Source organism: Laccaria bicolor, genomic scaffold (genome assembly GCF_000143565.1).
Source record: "Laccaria bicolor S238N-H82 LACBIscaffold_2 genomic scaffold, whole genome shotgun sequence".
Lineage (NCBI taxonomy): Eukaryota > Fungi > Basidiomycota > Agaricomycetes > Agaricales > Hydnangiaceae > Laccaria > Laccaria bicolor.
The window spans coordinates 1566629-1594442 of record NW_001889873.1 but is presented as its reverse complement, the minus strand read 5'-3'; the positions used below and the strand labels follow the sequence as shown (position 1 = coordinate 1594442).

The following is a 27814-nucleotide window of genomic DNA, read 5'->3' as shown; positions in this document are numbered from 1 at the left end:
TTTTGCTCATTTCTACATGTGAATCGACAATTCTGTACTAGTAAGACTCTGAGACATATTCTACGCCATGCGCGCACGTTTTCGCGTGCGGGCGTGATTCTCACAGCGCCACCCCATCGGTGCAACCTCAAAATTCCTTTAGGCCCCGTCTCTGGTGATTGGGTCTGATTGGAGGAGTTGCTTAAGCCTTTCGATGCCGCTGCCAGTGATGATGTGGGGATTTTCTTCACTCCAACCTGGAACGATGTCTGTGTCCTTCCTTTCTCTTTCTTTGCTTTGCGTCCTTTCATGCAGGGCTTTTTTTCTTGGTCCTGGTCCCGCTGTTCCGACGTGCACATCTTCATCACACTTGGGGCATTTCACGGTTGCTGACACATCATAGTTGATCTTCTCCTACTTCTATTTATTCTAGGTAGAATGATCAACTGTATTTGAGACTATAGAGGACTTAAACATCATACTACTGACCTTTCCTTTTGCCATTGTTGCTGTTCATGAGCCGTATGAAAAAAATCAGAAGAGATGAACCAGAAACCAAAAAAATATCCATTGTTCACCTAAATAGTGCTTCGAATATCCTGTCTGAGACGTCTGAAGCTTGTGGATGTGATGCGCCGTTGCTAGGTGCCATTAAAAACATATTTTAAGAGGACTACTGCTAAATTTTTTTAAGCACTCTGAGAGAGCCCCCCCCCCTCTACCTCGGGTCACGGCTTCAATTCCCGGTACCCCCTTGGTTCGCGTAGTCAGGCGCAAGTGAAGTGCCCATTGCAGTACCAATTACCTGGCGGAAGGTTTTGCCCGAAAAGGCTACGTAGTTGAACTGCAGAACCATTCTCATTAGGAGAATTGTAAGCTCATCGAGGGATTTAATCTCAAGTTCAACAGCCTCTTCCAGTGTCATGAAGAACATTGGAGAGACCCCTAGTATTGATGCGATCTTGCAAATGCCATCCTCAATTGGTATATTGGGGTACATTGCGACAACATCACCAGATACAAGCCAGACTTCTTTTCCAGTGGGCATTTTGACATCAAGGATTTGACGGCAGAATGTCTTTGAATCTGGGAGGATCCAAGGAAACTGGGGTAGGAGGGGCTTTAAGCGAAAATCCACCCAAGCAGATGCATTTGCCAACAATGTGCCAAAAGTTGGGACAATTGGTCGTGCAGTAATTAATGGGAATTTGTGGATCTTTGGTATCGCTTTTAGAACTGGGACCTTTGTGACATGGTTCATGATAGGATCAAGCAGCCATGTGAGTTGTTGTCGGGTAAGGAGGTTGGATGCCTTCTTAACAATTGTCTCAAGAGACATGGACAGCAACTCATGGTCCGGTTCTTCCTCAATATATGAGGGGTTGAGAAGGAGTTTGAGACCATTCTCTTGATACCAGTCAGCAGTAACAAGGCAGAGCCCAAGATTCTTGTCGGATGGAAGGGCAATGACCCTTTCCTCTTTGAGAATTTTTAAGAGCTTATCGAGTTCTTTTTGGCTGATATTTGGGCGAACGTGAAGTGTTTGGCGGTCAAGCACTTGTACTTCAAGCAGTTCACGGGCCCGTTGGAGAGCGAGTTCGACGTGGAGGAGCATTTTCGGTGCTTCCGCCTCAGGATTCGGGATGTGGAACTTTGCTACATAGCGTGGTTGTCCCTTGTCAAGGTCAGGGTTAAGTCCTTGTATAATGGCTAGGTTTCGCAATTTGCAGGCCTTTTCCGAAAGTCTTAACCGTCGCTCAAAGTCGTCAAATGCAAAGCTAACTGATTTGACTGAGGTAATTTGGGGCCTCGGTACAAATTTGGAGTTCAGCGCCAGCATTTTGACTTGTTCATAGCTCAATTTCACACTGGTCATGTTATGGAATGTACGGTTTGTGATTCGCATATCATAGAATAACGGGGACATGCGTGCAGTAACGAATCGGCTTTGTAGAGTTAAAGGTGCAGAAAAGAATATGGGGGGGTAGGTCTCAGGCTTTAGGCGATGAAATTTGATCCCGGGCGGGGGTGTCCATGTAGTGATTAGTGATGTGCAGGCCCGGCTTGGCCTGAAAGCCACGGCTATGGCCCGGCTTTGCACGGCTCAGGCTCGTCCAATTTCAAGCCTGAGCTTTTTGCAAGGCTTCAGGCTGGCTCAAGCCCGGCCCAGGCTCAAGCCACGGCTCATGGGCGAAAGTCAAAAAAACACGTACAAACAGTCAATTATGGAAATCTGTCCTGTGTAGACAGGACAGATAACACTACTCACAGAGAAACCGTCAGAATTTAACCGAGTATATGATTCTGAGGGTATCTAGAAGGTAAAGGTAAAAGAAGGGGGTGCGTATGCAGGAGTAGATGATGGTACGTGGTTAAGAGAGGATCGCGTGTATGTAGGAAACCAAATAGTCCGGATGCCGATGCCAAACAACTGCCCGATGTGGTAATCCCAGGATTACACCCTCCCATGTTCTGAAAAAAAATATACGTCAAAGCAAAACAAAAATCAGGAAAGGTTAGTAAGAAGAGTAAGTAAAATCCGAACGCCGGGTGCGTCAAAACCCTGTGGGAAAAAGCTACCGGCTGGCAAGAGCGAAAGAAAATCTACATAAAAAGCAGATCATCCGTGTGAGGCCAGCCAGGAGTCCAACGCTTCGCAGTCTTGAAGTTCGGAACCAGGTAACCACCTGTCGTGTTCTTGGCCATAACCGTGCCAACGGACCAGGTATTGATAACCGCGTCCGCGTCGACGTGCGTCCAGTATACGATCGATGTAGAATTCTTCGTTGCTGTCATCTGTGATGATGGGATCAAGTTCTTCAAAACGGCGGGATGGGAATAGGGTAGTATTGGATTCGACGTAAGGGAGGACCTCGGAAGTGTGGAAAGTCAGACAGATATTTGGGGAGTTAGGTAGATCCAAGGTCACGGTGGAATGTTCTTCATCAACGTCGATAACAGTGTAAGGGCCGTCGTATCGTGGCATGAACTTGGCCACACGCTTTTCGCCTTTAGCCTTGTATTCGTTATGTCGATGTAGCGTAGATAGCCGCACACGTGAACCTATACTGAATGGAAAGGTTAGCGTCCTGTGCTTATTTGCTTGAACAGATTGGGAAATCTTAGCCCTAAGGAGGTTATCTTGTGCCTCGAGAACGTCTGTTTCTAAACGTCTGATGACATGCCACGCATCGATGTCAGCGACTGTTGCAGAAGATTTGGCAGGCACGAGTGGTGGGATAACCCTAGGGCTTCGACCAAAACGGAGTTGGAATGGCGTAAAGCCAGTTGATTTGTTTACGGTGTTCATGATGTCGAAACGGACTCGCGGTAAGGCGCGGACCCAGCCCATTTGGTTACGCTCGACGTGAAATCGCAGGGCTTGATTGATGGTCTTGTTAGTCCGTTCGCTTGCGCCATCCGTTTCCGGGTGATACGACGTCGACAGTTTCAATTTGACACCAGTCAGCTTATGCAGGGCTCTCCAAAATCTTGAAATGAAGAGTTTGTCTCTATCGGAAACAATGTCAGCTGGTAGACCATTTTCACGATACCACTTATCGAAAAATAGGATTGCTAGATCTTCAGCCATGATGTCTGTCCGTGTTGCGACTAACTGGACATCACTACCTAAGCGGTCAGTGAACGTGATTATGCAGTTCTTGTTTTCATCTTCTGGTAGTGGGCCAATGAAATCGATTGCAACGGAATCGCCTCGTTGATCAGGTACTGGGAGTGGGTGCAGTGGGCTGTAAGGTTTTATTGTTGACGACTTGTTACGTTGACATTCGGGGCAGGAGGCAACGTAGCCCTGTTCCAAGTCCCTTCGCATATTTGGCCAGTAGTATGCCGTTCTCAGCGAGCCATAAGTCTTGTGGAAACCGAAGTGGCCGAGGGTGTCGTGGGCCAGTGCAAACAACAATTCGCGAAGGTTACCTGTGCGCGGTATGATTAGCCTTTCACCTATGTACCAAAGGCCATCACGTAAGACGAGGTTGGAGAAACTGAGAGTGGCAGAGGGTAACGTTTTACACCAAGCGTCTTCGGCGTACCCGGATTTCACAGATTCAAGGAAATCTTTGTCCGCCGTAATTTTCAATGTTGCACTGACATTGTTTGATATCGCTGACACGTTAGCTAGCGATTTGGCTGCCTCCCAAGGGTTTTGTGATGAGGATAGGGATATTGAAGCTACAGCGCACAGGGTGTCGTCGTCCTCGCAAAAATCGTATGGGTGCCTAGCTGACGCATTAGCCGTTGAAGAATCGGTGTTGGTTGGTAAGCGGGAGAGTGCATCCGCAACAGTGTTGTCGTCCCCTTTGATGTACACGATCTTGGCATCAAATTGGGAGAGAAATTCCATCCATCGAGCTTGGCGCCTCGAGAGATCCTTCTGAGATAAGAAATTCTCCAGCATTTTATGATCAGTGTAAACGAAGAATGGCGAGCCAAGTAGGTCCACTCGCCATTTTTTCAATGCACGGATAACGGCCAGTAATTCTTTTTCATGAACGGGATAATTCAGTTCAGCGCCCTTGAACGTCATTGAATCGAAAGCGACTGGGCGGGCTGTTTCCCATGTAGGACCAAAGGAGAGTACGCCGCCAGATCGTTTGTCGCTCGCATCCGTTGTCACAAAGATCTTGTTTTCTGGCATTTTGTTGAAATCGATAGTTGTTAAGCATTCCCACCCTGTTACAATCGCCTTTATCGCGTCAAACGCGACCTGAAATTTTGGTGCCCACAGCGGGAAATTTTTGTCGGAGGCTTTCGTCGTAAGTTCCATGAGTACACCTGTATGTTCAGCAAGTGCAGGCAGGAAAGCGGAGATATACCGGACCAGTCCCAAGAAACTCCGGACTTCTGTAGCTGATGTTGGTGTTGGCCATGACATGATACGGTTGACTTTTCCCAAGTCAGCCTCGATTCCACGGGCACTAATGTGATGACCTAGGAAATTGATTTCAGTGCAGAATAGTTTAGTTTTATCTGGGTTGATGTACAGTCGAGCGTCACGAAGCGCTTGTAGAACCGCGCGAACATTCTTCTCGTGTTCTTCCACGGTGTTTGACCAGATCACGATGTCGTCCAAATAAATATGACAGAATTTGCCCAGGAGATGGCGTAGTGCAGCGGTAACATGTCGTTGGTGAATAGCAGGGGCATTCTTCAGTCCCATTGGCATCACAAGCCATTCATATAGACCTAATGGGGTGTTCACGGCTGTCAAATGAACGTGATCTGGGTGCATTCGCGTTTGAAAGAAACTATTGGTCATATCAATCGTTGCCCAGATCTTCCCCTTAGCACAGTCTGTCAGAATGTCATCTATTCTTGGAAGCGGGTGGGAGTCTGTGATGGTGTTTTCGTTAAGTTGCCGAAAGTCATTGACCCACCGTGGTAGGACATTTGGGTTCGCCTTCGGAACGATAAATGCTGGCGAGGCGCAAGGTGAAGATGATGGACGGATACGACCAGCATCCAGATGTTGTTGAATCAATATCTGCCATGCCTCTTTATACTTGCGCGGGGATGGGTAGGAACGTGATTTTATTGTTTTCTCTGCGTCTTTTACATGAATCTCGGCGACCACTTCATGCGGTAATTCGTTGACATGTGGGATTGGTTCGAAGATTGCGCCGTATTCATTTTTTAATTCTGTTTCTTTTTGTAGCAGTGAATCTTGCATCGCTAGAACTTCAATGCGTTCTCGGACAGCGCCAACAACGTCAAAATCCTTAACCTTTTCCGGTTTAAGTTTGAGATGGTTAATCCTGTCATTGCAGACCATCATTAGTTCGGCGAGAACCAACTTTTTATCTGCTTTTGTGATTTTAATTTGTTCTTTCAACTTAGGTTTTGGCGGAGGAGGCGGCTTGATCACGGGGGGGTTTAATAAATCATACAAAGTATTTTTGTCTATACAAGTGCGTGCAGCGTGGTCTGTAACGATTGAGTTATGTATGAGCCAGGGCAGTCCGAGAATAATGGGGGCACAGAGACCCGGTGTGACAACGGCTCTAACGGTGCGCGAAGTCCAAGACGAGTCTAACGAAGTGAGAGAAAGTTTGACATAATGATACAACTGCGTTTTTTGCTTCTGATTGTTGAATGCGACGTCTACGAGTTCTGGTTCAGGCAGTTTATGTTTCTTCAATCCAAGGCGGTCTACGAGGTCGGGGCGAATGAGGACTAAGTGCGCGCCATTATCAATCAACGCGCGCGTTTTCACTGGGAAGTCTTCAGTCAAACTGTGCACCTGACAATTCCAAACGAGATGTTTGGCACGGAATGGTGGACTTACCTCGCGACGCGACACATCCTGATCCTCAACCGAATCGGAGTAATCTCCGGGGGAGTCAGGTAAAACTGCCGCAGCCGCAGAGATGTCGTTGTCGGAGTCAACGGTTTCAATGGATGCACTAGTGGCGGCGACAGCTTTGGTAGCCGGTTTGGTAACAGCTTTGCCCTTCTTGGCATTCATAGCGTCCGTGGCAGTCAGAGTTTTGTAGGTCTTGCCTGCCGGAAAACCATTGGGGCAAGAATGCGAGCGGTGGTCTGTATAAAAACGACGGCACTTGGTGCAACCGTCATGCTCGTTAAGGAGCGTGCGCTCGGCGTCGGTAAGGGGGGGTAGACGGGTATATGTGGAGGAGGAGCCGCCTGCAGACATGTTTGATTGTGATGTGTTGCCACGTCGCGACGGACCTCGCAATGCTTCATTGCTAGTGTTCTGGCGTTTGGATTGACGTTGAGTGAGTGTCTCCTCAATCAATTCACGTTGGTGTTTGTTCTCGACAGCATGTGCTTCGTCTAATAGACGAACAGCAGTAACCCAGGTCTTGAAAACCTTGTCCTTGCGGGCATCACTGTGTCGGAGTTTAGTCTTCAACTCGTCGTCGAGATGCGCTTCCAAGTGGTTGCGCAAGGTCGACTCGTCAAAAGCAGACGCCGTGCCCCGGAGTAGGCAGTTCAGTTTAAGCAGGTTTTGTGACCAATTCCAGAAGGAAGTTTTCAAAGCGGTGAGTGTTGACGTCAAAATCTTGTTACGAACTTGGTCTTCCCAGTCAGGGGGAAGGTAATTGAGTCTCATCTCCACCATAAACTTGTCAAAAGGTAGAGCGACAATGCGGGCGCGGTCCGCAGCGATCCAATCACGGATACGAAGATCCTTGATACCAGGGATAACCATCGTGACCTGTTTGTCCGCTGGAATCGACTTCGACATGAAGAAATCAAGTGCCGCATTTTCAAAATCCATCATAACTGATGGAGAGATGTCGCCCTGAGTGAGGATAGGTGCCTTGGCACTGGTAGGATCGACTGTAGCAAGTGTAGACATCTTGTTACGAGTTTTTGACTGAGTATATGCGCGTTTTTCGTCGTCAGAAGAGCTCGATGAAAGATAGAAAGACGATGCAGGAGAGGAGGGCGGCGATGTATGCGTATTTGGGAGAACCGGTGAAGCCGATGAGGCTAGCGGTGGTTGTGAAGGTAAACGATTGCCCCTCACATGTGTGGTTGGAGCCAAACTGTCAAGAATCAGTAATTGTTGGACAGAGGCGGTTGTACAGGTGAAACGAGGGAGTTCCAGTGTTGCGGTAAACAGTTACGGCGATGGCGGTTAAGTGATACAGGTACAAGTACCCTCCACTGTTACAGACGGAAAATCAGGGTTGATGTGTCGTGAACGACAGGAACAACGATCAGACGTACAAGACAGCGTGTACACGCGCCGAACGATGACCTGAATCAGGCCTCCAAAGGCGGTGACTATATGCGCGTGTCAAGATATGTCAGAACCGATAACGGCGGTGTAAATTCAAAAAAAGTGGAAATCTGTCCTGTGTAGACAGGACAGATAACACTACTCACAGAGAAACCGTCAGAATTTAACCGAGTATATGATTCTGAGGGTATCTAGAAGGTAAAGGTAAAAGAAGGGGGTGCGTATGCAGGAGTAGATGATGGTACGTGGTTAAGAGAGGATCGCGTGTATGTAGGAAACCAAATAGTCCGGATGCCGATGCCAAACAACTGCCCGATGTGGTAATCCCAGGATTACAAATTAGTCTTGAACCAACAACAAAATCTCTACAAGTACGCCTCCGTGTCAAACGCTGTACCCCCTATCTCCGCTGCTCATCGCATTGGGACGATTGGGAACGTCAAGGTTGAGGCAACGATCCGGAAACATCGTATGAGGTATCTAAGCATCTCACACTTGCTTGGACTCATCACTCACCTCACTACTTTGCAGACTTTCGGAGAAGATGTCAAACATTTCTCTTCTATTCCAATATTTATCAGTCTTAACCAGTACTTACACCATTTCTAATCAAGAAAACTTTGGCCAGGGTGGTGCTGGCAATGATTATGAGCATGCAAGATTACTGTACCTCTCCAAAGTGAGGTACGACCTTGCTTTGGAGAGGAGTCCCACCAATCTTCAAGGCCATGGCTCAGGCCACGGCTCAAGGCTTCATGCGTCATGAGCCTGAGCTTTGGGCTTTGCTGGGCCTTGATGACGGCCCAAGAAGGCCCGGCTTTGGGACGGCTGGCTCTGGCTGGCTTACGGCTTTGGGCCGGGCCCGGCACATCACTAGTAGTGATGAGGTGGGGAATTGGGGGAGGCGTGTGCGAAGCGTCTAGTCGGTGTCGTTTGACTCCGAGGGTTTCGACTTCTTCGATTTCGGCTTCCCTCCCTGCTCTCCTGTGGATGCCTCCTTTTCTTTTCCTTTTCCTTTTCCGTTTCCTCTCCCTTGCGGCTCCTTGTCCTTTTTCTTCGACGCCGGGGCTTTCGAAGACGATGTGGACCGCCGGCAGCTGGTTCGAGAGTAGATGTAAAAAATTCGATTTTTGATAATAAAAATCCGGTTTCACCATCAGTCATTCCCTTTTGAGAGACGGAAATTTTATTCCACTTCATTCTATGCATTTGATACCGGTGATACGTGACTTTTAAATCACCTTTCAGCTGCCTGCAGCAGAGTCACCCAAAGAATAAATTGAATCAAGGGGGTGCCGGCATTGAAAAAAAAGACCCGGGGTCGATTTTTTTTTTAAGGTGACCTTGAGGTGGACTAACTAACTAACGTAATCAGGAACGTGTCTATATATAGTAATATGACATCATTTGTGAGCGCTCTCCCCACGTTTTGCACAAGTCGTGCAGGCACAATTCCGGGGTGCTTGCACATGTTCCACACTTTTAGATGGAACTAGGCATATAACGTGAGTTGGAAAATCACTCAGTTCTCATAATACAATGTACTTACCCAGCGTTTCTCGCACACCTTGTTTGCATATGAGAATTTGATGAGGATACACGGCTACCACAATCTGGACAGATTGCGAAGCCCTCCGCATCAAGAACAGCTGGCTCTGTCTCAATGGTGTGATACATAGAATGAAACCAATGTTAGACATACTGTAGATTTTAGGATATTGTTGGTCAACAGTAATTCAAGTAATGTCAAAAAAATGCCCAAATATGGCAGGAATTGATGAATATCTTATATCATGGTGCTTGATTGGAGCTGTATTCCTCCCAGTACATTCTGTAGTTACTATATTATGCTGCAAAGTACTCAACTTAATGATCGAAGGCCCTCTGCCCAAGGTGTCCTTTTTTTTTTTTTCACAGCCTGTGGCTGGACTAACTAACCGGGTCCCGGTACGGGATTCCCAGGCCGGCACCCCCTTGAATTGAATGAAGATAAATTTCAGTTTTCTATCACTCTAACAACCTACAAGCAATGGTAGACAATCTAGTACTCTACCATTGAGGGGTTAGAAATCAAAAGGGCCTCGAGAGTGAACTAAACGCGTCGAGTTCCATCGCGGATTCCGCAACTCTGAGGGCGCACACACGTGATCCCGTGATTCTGGGATAGTTACGTAATGTTCTTCTTGGTGGTAAAAGACCACCCCGCCGCCTGATGAGTCTCTTTAACAGACGAAACGTTGGTCTACGTCGCGGCCATAATCGTCCAAAGTCTCTAGAACGCCTTGCTCGTCAGCTCGGAGCTTCGCTCCTCACCTCCTCGCTCGTCTTTCCAAAGAAGCTGGCTTAGCTGGGAGTGCGTAAGTAGGTGCAACATAACATAGAGGTCAAGTACGATAGACTGTCAGGAAGATTATATATCATTATTTCACATCCTCCGTCGCTTTGAGATTTGAAAAATGAGAGGAAGCGGATGATATGCACCAACTTCGAGTTTGGGGGGCAGGGAACCTGCAACAGTTCTCTCCCACACACACACAGCTGGGTCTGTCTATAGCTCCTACAAGAGGATGTCAATAAGTATTCGCAAGGTGAGAGGCAGACAATGGTTGAGAAACAAAGACGAGCGAGAAATTTCAATCGTCGCAAATCACACCGCTGTATATTAGATTCCATGTACTTTTTATCCATATAAGCATTAATCAAGCGTCTCTAATCAGAACGAATGGCAGCCTCTATTAAAGAAGGTGGGTGGGTTGAGTGCAGAGGAGACGAGAACAAGAGACGACGCACTGAAAAACTCGTACGACAGCCAGCACAGAGCCGTGCTTGGCATGATGGTCAATATTCGAGGTGTCAACCCCCGCCCAAAACCTCGAACACCATCCCTCTGCCATATTATTCGGAAGGCATCAAGCATTCCCTTGACGTTGCGGATATCTGCATCCTGTGCTGTTCCCCGCGTTTGTAATATTGTTTTTGCCACATCCAGAGGCGTCGTCACACCCGCTGCCACTGCACCCGCGATAGCACCGGCGGTTATGTGGGTTGTCGGAGAGTACTCGCGTCGCGGATTGATGAAGCGCTTTACCTGTTCGTATACTGTAAACTGTATTGCATTGAAGGGTATTGATATGGCCAATGTCGTCGGGTAAGACACGTAAAAGGCGCCCAGTCCTTCATTCCGGAAGACAACACGCGCACATGTGAAGACCGACTGGAATTCAGATTTGTGTACTTGCATTCTCTGTTTTATAACTTATGGGGTATTGAGCTATAGGTGAATGTCGAGCAATCTCCTCACGCACCATCGAAAGGATTCATCAGAGCGTCACTCGCGATTGTGGCCGACGCACCGGCGAGAGCTAATATGTTTGTAAGTGAAGGTTGCATTAGGGCGTCAGCAAGATTCTTACAGTGTGCAACCCACTGGTTTCCGGCCTCATTTCCTCCTGCCAGCTCTTTGACGGCCTCCAATGTACCAAAATGTACGGCATGGGCAGGGCCTGCACCCAAAATGACGGAAGACACCCCACGCCAGAGCGCTCTCATGCCTTCGGTAGAGGATATTCGTGAAAAGGCATTGCCGACACCAGAGTATACGGCAACTGGTGATGTGGCGAAGACTTGCATACGTGTCTGGAAACCAAGTTGGCATAGGATGTTAAGTGGTTGAAGGAATGATACCGACCTTGATGCTATCGACTGGGAACATAACCGCATGCTCAGATACTCCAGCCTAACGAAATTTGAAAGTCAAGTGTGGAATAAAGGCAATAAATGGAGCGTTTACCAAGGCACCAGCCAACATATTCACCTGAATTTTTGTGAAATTAGGGAAGTGATACGCTAAGCTGGGAATTACTTACCGCGAGGCCAGCATTGGGAGGCAGCGACTCGTAATCTATCTCTTCGGTCATAGAGGTGAAAGAGAAGGACGCTTGCGAATACTATTATTGGACCAGAGTATTCGTGTGAACATTTATTTCAGTAAATCCCAAGATAATCTACAGATCTAATTATAATCCTAGTTGTGCACTGGAAACGTAATGTGAACCACCTGCACAACGATATCCAGAGTTCCCAATCTTGTGCCACTGAAAGCCTGCAACACAAACTCCCATCTCACGCAACTTTCTCTGAGCCTTTGCTTCTTGTGCTTGTAGTCTTTGTTGCTCTTGCTGTTTCGCTCTCAAATCTGCTGCTGCTTTTTCTCGAGCTTGCCGAGCTGCCTGTTCCCTAAGTCGTGCCTGCTCACGCTTGCGCTTCGCCTCTTGTCGTTCAGCCGCGTCTTTAGCTTCTGCCTCAGCTTTGGCCAACCTCTCAGCCTCACGTTTCTGCTCTCGTTCACGTTTCGCCTCTTTCTCAATCTCCCTTTGTAACCTTTTGATCGTTTCCTGCGTTCTTTTCTCCTGTGCCTCTATTAGCTGCTTGGCATCTTGTAACTCACGCCAAACATCATCACTAACACCAGGGTCCCGCTGAATGTTATGACGAAGATTTGAAGGCTTAGGCGGGGGAGGCTTCGGCGGGGGAGCTGCAGGTCGAGCCCCTTGCCGCGAAGGGCCTGGGCGACCAGCCGGGGATGCTGCCTTCTTTGCATTCTGAGCAGTTTGAATAGGCGGGGGTGGTTGAGCGGAGGGCGCGAGATCCTGCTCCGGCATTGCTGGGAGAGTATGGCGGCTCTTGGGACGGATGTTGGACCGTGCCTGTTTATCCGCCAGCATTTTCTTGGTGCACGCTACAATCTGATTCCCACTCAAACTCAACGAGTCTTGTTTCTCGTCGTTGGTCAAAAAGGCCAGGCTGATCAGTTCTTTAGCCAAGTTCATCATGTCCCGTGCGTTGCCCCAATCTGGGAGCTGAGATAACTCCGTGATGGTCGCAGTCATATCTCGGTATACATCACTAGATTGGTCGAGCAGTTCATCTGCTTTGACTCCTTTGCGACGAAGCTCCTTCAGGACGACATTCAAACAATGATCAGGGTCCATATTGGAGAACGGGATCCAGTCTGGGAATCGACTGGCAAGTCCAGTGTTAACCGACATCAATTGTTTCATATCCCCTTCATAGCCAGCAAGAATGACGATGACCTTGGATTTGAATGATTCGTGCGTAAGAAGACCGACCAATTCATCAACGGCTTCTTGAGCAAACCGGCCTTCTCCTAGTCTATAGGCCTCGTCAATGAATAGAACCTTTCCAAGGGCCTTTTCAAACAGCTTCTTGGTTTTTGGGCCAGTGTGTCCCACATATTCCCCAACGAGGTCGGAGGCTGAGCATTCGATTACTTCTGCCGATGCAAGAATGCCCATATCATAGTAAACTTGGCCCATTTTCCGAGCTATCGTTGTTTTCCCAGTTCCTTAACAAAACTGAGTCACAGTCCGATACATGGCAACAAACATTACGCATACCTGGTGGTCCAATGAAGACAAAGTTTGTGGGGATCTGTTCCCGCGGGTCAACGCCTCTAGCCTTGGAGACGACAGCAATCTGCTGGTATTCGCCCAAACGCGAAATGATGTCCTGGCAGCCAACAATGTCTTCAAAAAGCTTTGCAAGGTTACTAGACGCATTCGCGCTTCGGTCAAAATCAGGACAGAAATCCTGTGGCTCGAAGATAATGTGTATCGGCCTTTGTGGCAGAGGAATAGCTGCTCGGCGCGCAACAGATCGTACTTTAGCAGCACCTATCATGTTTTCCACCTCGCCCGCATTGCCAAAGTTGGGCCGATTCCGAGAACGATTCAATTGTTCTATCACAATTTTCTTGGCTGCATCAGTTGCCCCGAGATCCTGTTCCTTCAGTTTCTTATTGAGAATGTCCATTAGCTCAGAGGTACTGAAATCCTCGAAGTTGAAGGGGTCCTCTATCCTGAACCTTCTCGCCAGACCTTCATTAACATTCTTGAACGCTCATTAGCAAAATCAACCAGCAAGTAAAAGTCCGCCCTCACTTGGAACATTTCAACCATCTGGTCCTTATAGCCCAACAAAAGTACACATTGATCATCTCCTGGCACACTTTGTACCTCGGCCACGATGGTGTCAATAACGGTTGTCTTGAACTGATTAGACTGATTCCCAGCGCTATTCCCTCCTCCCCCGTACAACATGTATGCCTACGTGGGAGTATGAACACGCCAGCATGGGTATCTGAAAAACAGAATGACGCACCTCATCAATGATGAGGACTTTCCCGATTGAGTTCGTCAGGATGTTCTTTGTCTTCTTTTCAGATTCTCCGAGATATGCGCCAATGAAATCAGCGGGAGTTTTCAAGACAACTAGAAAAAAAAGAGTCATTAACAACCGAGCAAGGCGAATGATTGATCCAGTCACCTTCTCCGTTGCTAAGTAGTCCCAGGTCAGCGAGGACCTTGCCGTAAAGTTTGGCAACGGTTGTCTTGCCAGTCCCAGGTGAACCAAGGAAGACCCGATTGAGGGAAAACGTCAGAGGTTCCTTCTCCTGCAATTCGCGCTGGAAGTTCTCCTCAATGGCATGGATTAAACTGGTGATTGACTCTTTGACAGCCTTGAGCCCAATAAGTGATTGAAGTTTCGACCATGCCTCGCTTTGTAAAATTGCCTTGGATGGGTCTGGCCCTATGAGATCCTGGGCGACGAGCAGAAAATCATCTGGAGTTTTTCCCTCTGCTCGCTCCTTCTCGATTCTAGATGCCTGTCGTCCCCGAACCGCAGCGAAGGCAGTTTGGAGGTCACGCGCATTTCCGAAACCATTTCGTCCCCGACGTCTTCCCAAACGCCGAATGGCAATGCGCCCGTAAAGCCCTCGAATCCCGTCCTGCACTTTCATGCGACCCCGGAAAGCCTTGAATATCAAACCCTCCAGAATGGTCATCAATTCGTGGTCTTCATAATCTGAGAACTGTAGCCTATAAGGTACACGGCTCTTCAAACCCGGATTGTGTTCAAAGAATGCTTCCATCTCTTTGTTGTAGCCCGCGAACATGAAGACTATCGAACCAATGTTGTTCTCCATTTCAGCCAGTAAAAAATCCAGTACGGGACCCCCATGATTGTGTGTGCTTGCCAATTGGTACGCTTCGTCCACAAAGATTGCACCACCACCTACTTTAAGCAGGTCTTCGATCTGCTTTTTGATACCATCCACGCCCTCGTTCGCAAGCCGCGATCCCGTTGTCTCGATGAAGGAGGGCCCAGGGAGGGCTCCGACCGTCACTAAGAATTTTGCGTACTGTCTCGCAATTGTTGTCTTCCCTGAACAGATTACAAGAGGCTTTAGTCATTCGAAAAATTGTAAAGCAAAAGGAGAAACGCACCTGTCCCAGGATTTCCAAGCAGAACAACATTGAATCTCTCAGATGCAATAGATGCACCTTGGCGAATCGAGATATCAACCTTGGCCTTGATCTCTAAGACTTGCTTCTTTACGTCTTCAAGCCCAACCATCTCCATAATGGAATCAATCCCGTCATTGTTGGCACCCTCCATGTCCTTCTGGCGCTGCCACTCATTTCTAGATGGTGAATCTGGTAGTCGGAAAGGCGAAGGTGGAGTCTGCGCTGATTGATTAGGAGAGGCCAGCTGATTGACTTGTGCTGACTGATTAGGAGAGGCTGGCTGATTGGCAGAGGATGGAGAGTCTGGCTTGCCATAAAGCAGCGCTTTGGCTGTAGAGACAACACCCGTCAGAAAATCCGAGTTAGAGGGTGATGTGGGGGGGTTTGCTGGGCCGCTGGAATTCGAGATAGGGTCTGCTTGAATCAGGGCTTGTTGACGAATGGACTCCAAATCCATCCGCCTTTGCCTCAAAGCATCAGCTCGGTCTCTCGCCAGACGAGTCGCTTGCCTGGCTTCGACTTCCCGGGCAATTTCCGCATCAATTTCGGCCAATTCTCGAAGGTGTTCTTGCAGTTCTGAGTCCCTTCGTTGTTGAGCTTCATACTCTTCCTGTCGCTTTTTCTTATCTGCCTTTTCGATCTGATCGCATTTTCTGCAGGATTTTGGTGGCCCTTGATGACACTTGAACGATTGTTTGTGTCCCCTCAGGTCACATAAACAAGACATGTTTTCCTCGCACAACATTTTGCTGTGATCATAGAGCTGATGACATTTTGATGGGCAACGGTGAGTCCCGCAACCGAGCTTTGTATCACTAGGAGAGGCTGTGAATGAGCATTACAACATTGAGCATAAACCAGGTAGTTCGCACCAAGGAATGTTGCACCCTCCATCTGGACATACTTCGTCGAAGTCAGTTGGCTGAGATAGATTATTCTTTCGATCCGGGTGTCTTTGGCAAACGACAGGGAGTCCGGAATAAACATGCTTTCCTTGCCCGAGTAATTCGAAGAGCTTTCCCCACAATTCACCGCCCTTTCGAGATTTTTTGAAAGTATGGGAGTTTCCAATCATGATCAAGGCATTGCGGGCTCGAGAGAGGAGGACATTGAGACGCTCAGGGGAGAACATAAAACCAATGTCATGATTGGCATTACTTCTCGTAAGCGAAACAATGACGATATCACTTTCTTCACCCTGGTAATTATCTTGTCCAAACATGGTTAGATAGTATGCACCTCTGGTGTCATATCACTTGCCTATTGTTGACAACCGGATGGGTTTCTTAGCAAGTTTCGCTGTGGCAGCAGAAATTAAGCCAGCGCGAACAAGATCGTAAGAGTCAAGATCGTTGAGAATGGGATCGTTGTCTTTCATGAGCACCTCACGAAGCTTCTGAAGCTGTCCTAAATAAGGCGTCAAGATGACAATTTTATCAGTCCCATATCCTTGCTGTGCTAGATATCGCACAATCTTCAAGATCATGGCCACCTCATGTGAGTTCTGCTTCGAAGAGGAAGATGCCATATCTCGCCGGTCAGAGATCCGGTGATTCTCATCCTCTGGATGGTCGTGGTCGATAAAGACAATGTTGTCCTGCACACCATCAAGGTTCGGACGACCTTTCGTTTTTGGCGCATCTCTGAGTTCAGGGTACGTCAGATTGCGGATCAGGAATGAAATCTCAGGGCGCATTCGATGCTGCTCAGAAAGGGTTTGGTGTGGGTAACCTTTAAGCACCAAGCGCTCGAATAACGACCTATTGAGATCAAATGAATCGCCTTTCTCGACGGTCAGCGCGTAGTTGTTCACTTTGGGACGAAGTTGTCTAATTCCATCTGTCAGCAAGTATTCACTGGAAGTAAAGAACGCGCACTTGTGGTCTCCGATCAGAATCAATTGCGATGTTTTCTTTCCGAGTGCGGCAAGGACATGACTTTCGAGAATTTCACCAGCCTCCTCGACAATAAGAACATCGGGTGAAGCAGCTTGAATATCCTCGGTATATTTTGCAGCAGCAGTTGTTGTGCAACCAATGACTCGCTTGCTGCGTAAAGTATGGACCAACTTGTCACTGAAAGATCGAGCAAGCCTTTCCTGGCAGGAGTTATATTCTTGAGCGATCACGCAGACTTCAGCGATGGATTCGCCAAAGATCTTTTCCTTCCATCTCGTTATCAACTCCTGGCGAGCTTGGTACGATAAACACCAAATGTCGTGTGTAGCTTGAACATCGGGGTAGGAGTTTTTGAAAATACCGGCGTCCAGTCCCATGCACCATCGGTCAATTAGATAGTCTGATTTGACGGCCCGACCCCCCTTGCCAACATGAGTCAGGCCATCTTCAGACTCCGGAACACGAAAGGCTTCAAAAAACAAATCTTCTTCGAACTCAAGATGATCTAACAAATCTTGATAACTTATATGTGCCGATTTATAACGTTCAAACGCCTGTTGCAGTTGCCTTTGTAGTTTTTTGAGCATGGACTTCAATCCATCTATGACCATCCATTCCGTCTGATCACGTCGCGGTCTAGGCGTTTGCTGTATATTCCGAAGAGTCAGTGGCTCGGTTCGAGCTGTCGACTTTCCTCCCAAACGAACCATGCTAGTTTGGGGGATGCCGATATCCATCAGACCAGTCAATATGTCGTCTAAAGCATGGTTGGTATAACAGACGACAAGGATGGTCTGTTCGGTGAACTTATAAATTGCTTTAGCGAGAAGGGCTCCCAAAAATGATTTCCCCGTGCCTGTGGCAATCAAGTTGTAAATACAAGGCAGGATATATGCAACAACCAAAGCACACCTGGAGGTCCCTGAACCAGTGCAACTTTCTGAGTGAGACCCGAATATAGCGAAGCAGCCTGGGATGAGTCAAGCTTGATGGTAGAATTTGTCTCTAAGAGGGTCTGAAGATCAACCTTGGGATTACGCTTCAGGGCTTCAACAACGGGTACGGATTGGCACGATATCTGAGACATGACATTACCCTCCTTCCAAAGAAGAAGTTCATCGGACAATGGAATGGAATAAGCCTGCTGAAGATACTTTAGAATTGGTTCATATGAAAAAATGGCCGTATTGATCTGAATCAACGCGACATCGTTTTCTGTCTTGAGTTTACGGAGAGCCAGCTCGGTGCTCTCCCGACCCTCAAGCTGGACCACGATGATGGGCGGATTTGCGGCTAAGAGATCCTCATTGCGGTCGATGGTAGGAAATGCAACGATTTCTCCCCCGGCAATGAGGCATGCCGATGACTGGTGTCGAAAGAAATTTCGTTGCTCAAGAAGATATTTCTTACGATCTTTTTGTGCTTTCAACTCTGGCAGATCTTTGTGACATTTCAGGGACAGACCCCATCTCGTAGGCTTGTCCTCAGGCCCAGATTGGATCCCCACAAGTTCAAGCCCACTGATCCTAATGCCACGATGATGGCCCTTCTTTTTCCCTTGCACCACCTGTATTTCATCCCGCAACTCGTAAATCATGTCCTCACGTAGAAGGCGAAACTGATTGTCAAGGTGTAAGGGAACTCGATTGGACTCTGTTCCGGGATCCTCAAGGACATCACTCGTCCTGAGAAAAGCATTTTCTGTTGATTGAATCTCGTCTGGAGTGGGAAGGATGGATATCTTGCGGAAGTCGGAGAAATCGTTGTCATGTCTGCCTCCTGGGGCAGCATCAAAAGCCAGGGATTCAAGATTTGGTTGTGCATATGTATCGAGCATATGCTCGATCTTGTATCCTGCGGTCCTAAGTTCATTCTTGGATGATGAACGTAGACCGGGAAGAATGATAGATATCTGAGAAGGCTCACGGTATAGAGCACCTTTCTCGCCTGGAATAGAAACCAGTTTCACGAGAAGCCATAGGAATGACTTTTGCGCTGTATCATTGAGTTTCTCATCAATGAAAGCTTTCCGGAAAGCGACCCAGAAGATGGGTGGATCTACAATCTTGAGAAGGATATCGTTTAAGAACTCCCCTCCGTTTATGTCGGCAAGTCCTGGCGTTTGCAGATACTGAAGGAGGCCAGTTGCCTGGCCATTGAAAAAAGCTGGTAAGAGATTAAATCGCATCGCGGCTTGTAGGGCAGATTTTCCCTCGCTGCTGGTGCTGAGTTTGTGAAGAGTGGCAACAGCATCTTCCTGGGCGCAGATGGCTTCCAGAAAGAGAGTTCCGTTCTTCGGGGTTAGCTGCTGTGTACCCCTGCTAATCGATTCGAATAACTTGTTGAGCTTGGCTCGTCGAGGATCCATGAGAGGTGAAGTCGGTGGGAACGACAAGGGGAGGAGCCTTCACGAGTCACAGGAAGAGTGCGTGACAGAAGGTGATGGGTGGCAGATAGGCGCTCTGTTGGATGGTCACAGTACAATGGCCTTGATAGCGGAGATGAGCTTTCATCGATTAATGTTACAATCAAGTATGAAACACAAGTACGATTTTATAGCCAAAAAAGGCATATGTTACACAAAGACTTACTGGTTAACACGTTGATTTATGTGGGCTATTGTGTGGTGTCTGGAACCTCCAATAGCCCGATTTGGGCTACTAATTCTGAAAGTGGTAATTGTTCACACAGCCTCCTTCCACTTTAGAATTTAGTACAAATCCGGCTATTGCTGACGGATTTGGCTATTTGTTCACACGGCTTACATCCTCTACTCAAAAATTCATTCTCCTCATTGCCACATCCAAATGTCTTCACTTAAAGTGAAAAACTGAACCAAAAAATAGAACATTACAATGACAGTCATAATAAACAAAAAAATTGTTATGAATCCCCATCAAAAGGTGCTCAAATTGAGAAAATGATATCAGTCACCCTTTTGAAATCTGTAATGCCACTTGGTTGCCAAAAAATCAAAACCTGACTATTTCAAAGATGATTCCTTCTCTAAGCTTCAAAATCTTATAATAAACAACTTCTATAGCACCCATGAGCAGTCTGAAATTTATTCTACAAAAATAGGCATAATTGTAAGAAAGAAAAGACTGACAATGTAATTGTGAGAGGAATCCATTGGAAAAAAATTAATGTCAATGTATACAAGTTTCAGAAGCTCTTGAGTCATTGCTGTGTTTCTGCAATGACAAGATGCAGAATTAGCATCAAAAGAGCAGAAAGGCAAATAGTAAAGCAGCATCTGTAGCTGCAATTAGATGTCCATCCTTCAATAGCTAATATATCCATGGCTACATAATATGGGCTAAAATTTTGTATCTCGGTAGTTGCATGGAATTTCTTTTACCACATGCAAAAGCAGGTATGGAAGTTTCAAATAAAATGTACCTTAAATGCACCAGACACTCTTGCACATGACAGGAAAATTAACAATCAATTTATGGAGTGGAGGAGGATGTTAAATGTCAATATATTCATGAAAGAAAGGAAAGACAGATGATAATTTTCACAAATGTCTTTCTAGAATGGCTGATTGTGCTTGAGCAGGTACTCCTCTCTGCCCATCATTCAACAAAATGTAAATAAAGATAACCAATGCCTTGCATGAATGTTTTAAGAAGAGGGAGAGCTGACTGGATTAGCTATCAGGAAGAGGAAGGGCAAAAAAATACCTTACGGAGGAATTGAACTCAGCACATCAGGCAAAATGGAAAAAAAATAAGGGTAAATTCCACTAGACTAAATGGCTGTATAGAACAGAGAGTAGTGGTCCACCATGGATTGAATTTTTGAATTTTTGATTCTTTTTAAATTTGGTTCCAGACATGGCACGATAGCCTTTATGTGTGGGTCCAAGACGTAGGTGGGAAAAAGTTAAATTGTATGTAATTCAACTTAAGTAACCTATGCGATAGTGTCATTAAAGAGGACTCTATAGAAAGAATTTCGTACCCATCCGACCAGGTGTCAATATTTACTTGGTCTGATTTGTGTCAAGTAACGCAAGACGATCATGGTTTTCAATGTCGCTGTCGATTGGTCAATTTCATAGTCAAAATGGGAACCGTCCTACAGCTTACATAGCCTCCCAGGGATAATTCAACCTGCGTTGAAAATGATCAAACAGACGGGCACTAAAAAGGAGAGCAACCGACCAAACATCCCCAACTTCGGCTCCCACGAAATATCTAGAAAGCTCTCAGAAACCGCATCGAACGTTGAAAACGTCACTGACGGCGTGTCACCAACAAGTTCTGCCAGCTTTGTCTTTGTCTTATTATGAACCACAAATATGCCAAACTTCGTGGCAGCGCGCAACCTGTCACGGTCAGGCTCTGGGAATGACAAGAGTTCTTTCTCAACATCTTTCCAAAGTTCTGATACGGCGTAGCTGAGAGGGAAAACGTGAGTTGCATAGTCGAGGAATCCATAGAAAATCGCACTGCAAAGTTTTACGTGTATCATCAACCTCGTCCTGAAAGATACTTGGTGTTGTAGCAAACTTGGAGGTAGTTCCAACTTACGACAATGAGATTTCTTTTTCCTAAAAGGAGCTTTCCAGAGTCCGGGCCCCTGATGGGGACGACTAAGAATGTGACATGCAGACGCAATTCCATACATACAGCCATTGTGTCCGGATGACTTCCTGACCTAATTGCTCTGCCTTGGTGCCCTCGAGAGGCTCATATAGAGATAAGCCAATCGCTTGAATTTGGAGAGTCTTATTTCCCGTTTCTTCCCGTAGGAAAGTGCGCTTTCGATCGACGGAGAATTTGGCATGATGGATGAGTTTGGCGAGCAAGGGTATAAGCTCACCATTACGCGCGCAGGAAAAAAGCCTCTGTATTATTGGCATTTTACATCATAGACGATAATGAGATCGGGTAATGACTGACCCTCCACCTGAAGAAAGGGTTGATTAATGGATGATTCAAGTTTGAGGGATACTCGCCAATAGCTATCAGAAGATCAGGATTAAATTCGGCGGCAATCTTAGGAGTGGCTTGTCGGATGAGGTTGTGAATATCATTGTAGGTAACATGCCAGTGCTTGACTTGGTCGACCATGATTATGGTGGAAAGCTGAGATTTCGCAGCTTACATAACTTTATAGATTTGTTTTGTCGATTACTTTCATCATGTCTGGTGAGAACACATTGGTTGCTTATTTTCTGCCTTTAATTTTTTTTCCCCCTTAGATACCCCAGGGTCGTCAAAAGCCATCGGCAGTCTTGTGAAAAAGCAAAGCGATGTAACGAGGCAAGGCGCCCAAAAACTCAAGTTTGTCCCGACTCTGCCACAAAGACGCAAAAAAGGGTATGTAAGTTGCGCCCCTCAACCCGTAGACTCACGAATAATGTCTGCTTGATCAGTGAAATTAAGGGGGTTTGTGTCGTACCCTTTTGGAACCTGTGTCAGGATTTCACCCTTTACGTGACTATAGGAACCCACAACTCCAGCAATCCCCCCTCCATCGACCTCCACAGACAGAGGGCGTGGACGTGGAAGAGGACGCGGAGATGCTAGAGGTAGAGGGAGGGGTAGGGGGGCCCCACCTGTAATAGAAATGACTGCGAGCGGCCCTTTCGCCATGGGCCCAGCACTTGTTGGCAATAATTCTCGAAGATCTACCCCTCGCTCAAGTTTTACTCCAACTGTTGCACCCGGAGCGTCTGTCTCGATAGGAGCGAGCCTTTCTCAAACTGCCCCACCCTCGCTGAAGAAGGATTCAACTGATTCCGCCAAGGGGAAGGGGAAATCTGTCAAGGTTGACGATGATGAGGAAGTTTACTCCGACCCTGACGAGGGTGTCGAGATTGTTGATATGGAAAATGTCCGCTATATGGATTTTATGGCACCAGAAAGTTTACGGAAAGAACAACGGTTAAAAAAGGTTAAAAAGGAGGAACAATCACAGGAACTTGGTTTGCAGTTGAAAGGGTTCTGCCTTGCCAAAGCTGACTTTCCCTTTTCTTAGGCACCGGTGATGTCAATCTTGCTAACGCAATTGATCTCAGTGATAGTGAGCAGGAGGAAGAACTAGAAGATATAATAGAGGACTTTGCTGCTCAAATCAGCTCTGACGCGGTATGGCTAACCATTGGTTCGTGAGGTCGTGCCTTCCAACTGACTGCTTCCAGGACTCCGCGTTACGAGAAGAGCGATTATATTTCTTCCGGTTCCCATCTCCCTTCCCAACGTACTTGCCGGGCTTGGTGGATCCTTCTCCAATTTCGGTCGACGTGGAAATGCCAGATGCTGCCGCGGCGAAGAGCGTCACATTTGCTATAGACGTCAAGCCCCCCAGTCCTACTCCTAGCTCATCAAGATTAACTCCCTCAGTGGTTGCTTCCGATCCGGCCAAACCAGAAGCTCTGGACGGAGTCATTGGGCAGCTTGAGGTTTATCGAAGCGGAGCTGTGAAGATCCGTTTAGACAACGGCATTCTCCTTGACGTACTGCTATTTTTCATTGTTTCAGCGTACCTCCTAATATTCGTTCCAGGTCAACTCGGCCACCCAGCCCTCCTTCCTCCAACAGGCTGTCTTTCTAAACATGAACGAAAAGAGGCTCAATGTGCTCGGTGAAGTCAATAAACAATTCGTTGTGTCCCCCAACGTTGATGCTCTTCTCTCGGCGATGGAATTGGCGGACGCCGCGCCATCGACTATTGAAAGTGAGGAGGGTTTGATCAAGATGGATGTTACCTAGATAGTTAGTTTGATTACGAGCACGTCGAGAAAAGTAGGAAAAGTAACAAAGAAGTATGAAGACTAGCGACTGGTGTGAACCGCATCTTACATCTCAATACTCGATTTCATTGTCTTATCGTTATATTTGAAAACACAAAAAGTACACTACTTTACATACGTATATCCCAAAAAGCAGTTGGAAATTAAATAAATACATTGATCATTTCAGCCTGTAGTTGCACCTTGAAATTCCATCATGAAATTCCTCCAAATGTCTTCCTGGTTGGATTCCGGACCAGACACGTAGCGATATGGAGGATGATGTTGATGTCCATGGGCATCTAAATTTCCAAAAGTCATAGGTATTGATGCATGAGATGGATGTGTATGGTGCGCCGCAGCGTACGACGCGTGCCATGCATGAGTCGGTTTTGTCTCAGACTGGCTTTGCAGCTGGCGACTCGTGGATGGATATTGACTTGAATCATGCATGGGGATGTAGTGGCCGAGATAAGATTGAGGTGACGATGGTAAAGCGGAAGGATCACGAGGTTTTGGATGGGGGCCGTACGAGGACGAAGTGTATGTCAAAGGTCCTCGGTCCATGTCGTAATCTTGACCTTTGTGAATATCGAAAGGGGGTTGCCCAAGCTCCTCATAGTAATCCATCAACATTTCGGCAGCGCCTGCTTGACTGGCAGGGCTATTCCCTTCGTCAACTGGGAGATGAAGAGAATCGGGAGAGCCTGGTGGTGGGTTGGATGGAGAGTTATTGCATGATTTAGGGGTGATGACACTTTTTCTGCCACCAAGAACTTCTAATTCATCCACTTCCGTAGGGGCCTTCTGGGGAAACTTCTCCGCGCCCCCTTTGTAAGCGGTAGAAGCTCGTTGACGAAGGTTCTCGAGGATATCCTAAGAATCGATGTAAATAATCGAAAATTCGCAGGGAATGGCAACTTACCATAGTTGCGGGCGCCCGACATGGACGAGAGCCTTCTTCGTAGAAAGAAACTGTTGCCTCTAGTTCACGCAAAGCGTCTCCCGCGAGTGTACACCCTGGACTTTCTACGACAAGGGCCCCGAGAACGATCTAAGACGTATATAAACGACCGGCAACAAGTCGAGGGAAAAGCTTCCATACACAAGCGGAAAATATCCCGGACCAAAAGTACCAACAGTAGCTTGATATGCGAGGATGAATGGAATATAGGCCTTTGAGGCTTGATATGAGCCGACAGGCGCTTCGATAAGTTGCCAACACCGAGGGAGCATACTTGTGTCGCAGCGGGTTGTCTGGATCTTGACGAATGGCTTGAACGAAATAACTCCTGTGTATATAGAGGAGGTCTACATCATCAAGTCACGCGTGAGTGTTGTGAGAGGTGAATAAAAGAACGAACTTGATTCCCTCAGACACAACGCACAATACTGCTGCATTGCCCGTGAAGGGTCAGTCGACCACGATCGACCAGTTTCGGAATTCCGAGTTGGAGAGCGCAAGTGACTGGGCATCGCAAATTTTCGAATCTTCTTATCGAGTTCAAGAAGAGCTGTGTAAGGGGGTGTTCGAGGACTGAAAACATGATGTGCTGAAGCAGTTAGGCACGTTGAGGCGTATCGAACTTTCCAGGCATGCCCTGAATGGGAAATGGTTAGTGCCCGGCAGGAAGCAATAGAAGGACGGAAGAAAATACATCCAAAGTCCACCTCTCCAGTTGGTTTGATTGACGGGTCAAGATCATCCGGAAACTGGCAATCAGTATGCTGAATCATAAGAGCAGCCGGACGTCCATTAACCACGCCCTATGTTGATGAAGTTAGGCAGATAATTGACCAAGCGACAAGGAGAAAACTTGCCGACCAGGAGTCCCACGTGAACAGGTCCCAGAAAAGCTATTCATTGAAAAATCATTGATGGATTCAACAATGAGGAGACGTGACATACTCTGCGACGTCGCTGTACCTCGTCAGCGGGCAGGTTCCAGTTGGCGCTGTCGCGTTCTTGTAACCTCAGGAAGGGTATTTATAATCTGGTGGATCGGCACTTACGAAGTCCAATCTAACGGACATCAGAGGAAAATGAGGACAGTCCTGAGGCCATTATATGAGACTTACAGTTTGGGAGAGTCTGGCGCTCAGGCCTGTCAGCAACCACCGCTCTTCGTTGCAAGACCGGTCCGCATTATAAATGAACCGGAACATCAGGAACAAAGCTTGGACCGTTGCACAGGTTGCTTCAAGGAGAATGGAGTCCAGTGAGAGGGCAGCACGAGCGAGTGCATGAAACTGCCTCCCCAGATTTGGAGAAGAGGGATGAGAATCAAAGACCATGCCATTGGCGAGGAGGATAAAGAATACTGAAAGCCGGTGGGAGTGTAACGTATCCAGGCTCGGAAAACCGGTAGTGCCGTAAATCGAGTCAAGGATGGTAGTCGTAAAATCCTGCTCTATGATGGGATCGTACCTTGAGACAGTGTCAGAATTGGTCGTCTATGGGGACTGAAAACCTACATCCACGCAATATTGGTATAATACAGGGAAGCTAACTCTTGAGCTCTGTCTCTCGCCGGAATATACTGTATGAAGACGTTTTTGCTATGCGGACAGTCTTTGAGGCCAAAGGGAAACGCATTCATAAGATCAAGGATTTCCCTGGGAAGGTCAAACTGTTGAGAGTTGGAGGGCCATTCTCGCTGTGATGACTGTGGAAGAAATTGAATGAATGTAGATCGTTTTAGTTCAAGATCAGTTGACGTCACCGGGAGGAGGTCTTGAAAGTACTGGACCACACAGAGTGAGATCTCTTGTCAAAATTGAAGCAATTGTAACATCTAACTTACCTCGGACCCTGCGGACTCCCCGTGATATTTCGACTGGCCATCGAGACCGATAGAGAGCGATCCAATAGCTTCGGAGACGTGCTGAAGATTATTGTCATGATCACCGTCAGGATTCAGGTTCAGGTTTGATTGCAGCAAAGGATGGGTTTCATCGTCTTTGGCATGAGCCTGAGCCAATGCTGATTCCAATTCGTGGATTCGTGATGTCAAAGTTTTGTTTGTTTCAGATAGCCGTTGTGCGTGCGCCATAAGGACTCTGATGGAGTGGGCTTGCTCGATCAATACACAGAGAGATACCAGAGACCCTCACTTGTTGCCTTTGGTAGCTGCCAATGTTCCTGAGGAAGAGGGGAAAATTTTGAATATGGATGAATCGGCGGCAAACGGTCGGACGAACCGTCCGGACATATGTTGGCACATCCACGCCTTGAAGTAGTTCAGCAGGTGTTCAAGTAGCTGAAAGCATGCAACGGACCTTTGGCATGACTGGCAAGGAAAAACTCTGCGATAAGGTTGGTAAATGCAACACTCTAACCGTATTGATTCATGTCCTACCGATCACACTTCAGCTTCGACCTGGAAAGCAACCTTCTTAGCTCCTTGTGGGGTTGAGGAAGAGAGAAGATCTGACCTGCGGCATTCTGCACAAGAAAGCCCAAGCTTCCGAGCAGCGGAGGTATCAGTGATGCCACCAGCATTCTTCTTACCTTGAGCACTCATCATCAGCGGCTGCGAACAGGCGGCAGTTGTGCGCTATAATGGAGGTGGATCCTGGGACAAGCAAGAAGGTGCAAAAAGGTGATGCTGGCACAAGAGGAGCTTGGAACAAGGTTGGAATCGTTTTGTTCACTGTGTTGTACCGACCCTTCCATCAAATCGTGTCGGCGCGGACTGAATTGGACAAGCAAAATGATATTATTACATAAAAAAAGTTACAAAAATCATCTACAGACAACACGGAGACAGTTCCTGCAAAGGGACGGATCAGTAAGGTTTTTTCACAGAAGAACCGCAAAGAGAGAAAAGTTCAGAAAAAGCGGACAAGTACTACCAAAGTAGCCCTGCCGAAGGTAGCTGAGATAATTTTCTGCAGTGCAGGGTGCGCTCCTGCGTAAAGCCAAATGCCTCAAACATCATAGAACGACGAAAACGACGACGATAACAACGAAGAAAAGAGACTCACCAACAAGTGTCGACTGTTGAGAAGGCGACAAATATTTTGCTCCCTATATATACCATTTCAATCTCCGCAAACTCCGACGCATCATTTGGCAGTTCTTATCTCCTTCACTGTTCAATGTCGCAACAAACGCCTGCTTTTGCGTATCCCG

At 47.2% G+C, this 27814-nt stretch overlaps 6 protein-coding genes across 6 annotated transcripts; 2 read left to right on the top strand and 4 right to left on the bottom strand.

The window, feature by feature from the left end:
* Window positions 1-8179: 8179 nt before the first annotated feature.
* LACBIDRAFT_305566 (uncharacterized protein) lies at window positions 8180-8474 on the top strand (the record flags this gene model as incomplete). Its single annotated transcript, XM_001875210.1, has 2 exons — window positions 8180-8184; window positions 8240-8474. The coding sequence occupies 2 exons, from the start codon at window positions 8180-8182 to the stop codon at window positions 8472-8474; spliced, it is 240 nt and encodes a 79-aa protein (XP_001875245.1).
* A 1868-nt stretch (window positions 8475-10342) lies between these two features.
* Window positions 10343-11628, bottom strand: LACBIDRAFT_182113 (uncharacterized protein). Its single transcript, XM_001874633.1, has 7 exons — window positions 11575-11628; window positions 11499-11522; window positions 11397-11444; window positions 11122-11344; window positions 11014-11070; window positions 10499-10963; window positions 10343-10440 (listed from the first exon to the last, which is right to left on the bottom strand). The coding sequence occupies exons 1-7, from the start codon at window positions 11623-11625 to the stop codon at window positions 10418-10420; spliced, it is 891 nt and encodes a 296-aa protein (XP_001874668.1). The 5' UTR covers window positions 11626-11628; the 3' UTR covers window positions 10343-10417.
* A 35-nt stretch (window positions 11629-11663) lies between these two features.
* Window positions 11664-19302, bottom strand: LACBIDRAFT_182401 (uncharacterized protein; the record flags this gene model as incomplete). Its single annotated transcript, XM_001874632.1, is given in 13 exon segments — window positions 11664-11924; window positions 12039-12242; window positions 12282-13073; window positions 13126-13618; window positions 13669-13833; window positions 13889-13998; window positions 14054-14953; window positions 15016-15225; window positions 15382-15851; window positions 15909-16277; window positions 16293-16865; window positions 16914-17790; window positions 17847-19302. The coding sequence occupies 13 exon segments, from the start codon at window positions 19300-19302 to the stop codon at window positions 11725-11727; spliced, it is 6819 nt and encodes a 2272-aa protein (XP_001874667.1). The 3' UTR covers window positions 11664-11724.
* A 1620-nt stretch (window positions 19303-20922) lies between these two features.
* Window positions 20923-22015, bottom strand: LACBIDRAFT_244339 (uncharacterized protein; the record flags this gene model as incomplete). Its single annotated transcript, XM_001874631.1, has 9 exons — window positions 20923-20977; window positions 21029-21052; window positions 21104-21144; window positions 21180-21339; window positions 21392-21423; window positions 21473-21502; window positions 21568-21702; window positions 21765-21789; window positions 21897-22015. The coding sequence occupies 9 exons, from the start codon at window positions 22013-22015 to the stop codon at window positions 20923-20925; spliced, it is 621 nt and encodes a 206-aa protein (XP_001874666.1).
* A 71-nt stretch (window positions 22016-22086) lies between these two features.
* On the top strand, window positions 22087-23659 carry LACBIDRAFT_305562 (uncharacterized protein; the record flags this gene model as incomplete). The annotated part of the gene is made up of 6 exons (XM_001875209.1): window positions 22087-22093; window positions 22147-22268; window positions 22392-22872; window positions 22926-23035; window positions 23089-23403; window positions 23453-23659. 6 exons carry the CDS (start codon window positions 22087-22089, stop codon window positions 23657-23659), a joined length of 1242 nt encoding a protein of 413 aa, XP_001875244.1.
* Window positions 23660-24046: 387 nt separating this feature from the next.
* On the bottom strand, window positions 24047-27181 carry LACBIDRAFT_292128 (uncharacterized protein; the record flags this gene model as incomplete). The annotated part of the gene is made up of 14 exons (XM_001874630.1): window positions 24047-24555; window positions 24605-24733; window positions 24785-24990; window positions 25044-25280; window positions 25338-25446; window positions 25501-25536; window positions 25589-25644; window positions 25693-25702; window positions 25759-26107; window positions 26155-26345; window positions 26484-26564; window positions 26881-26909; window positions 26959-26985; window positions 27115-27181. Coding segments are annotated over 14 exons (2034 nt in total), but the record flags the coding sequence as incomplete, so codon positions are not given.
* Between the last annotated feature and the right edge of the window lie 633 nt (window positions 27182-27814).

Coding starts and splice junctions, on each gene's coding strand:
- LACBIDRAFT_182113 (XM_001874633.1), bottom strand. CDS start 11,625: ATGACCGAAGAGATAGATTACGAGTCGCTGCCTCCCAATGCTGGCCTC. Junction 11,445..11,498: donor ATATGTTGGCTGGTGCCTTG/GTAAACGCTCCA, acceptor AAATTTCGTTAG/GCTGGAGTATCTGAGCATGC. Junction 11,071..11,121: donor AAACCAGTGGGTTGCACACT/GTAAGAATCTTG, acceptor CAAACATATTAG/CTCTCGCCGGTGCGTCGGCC.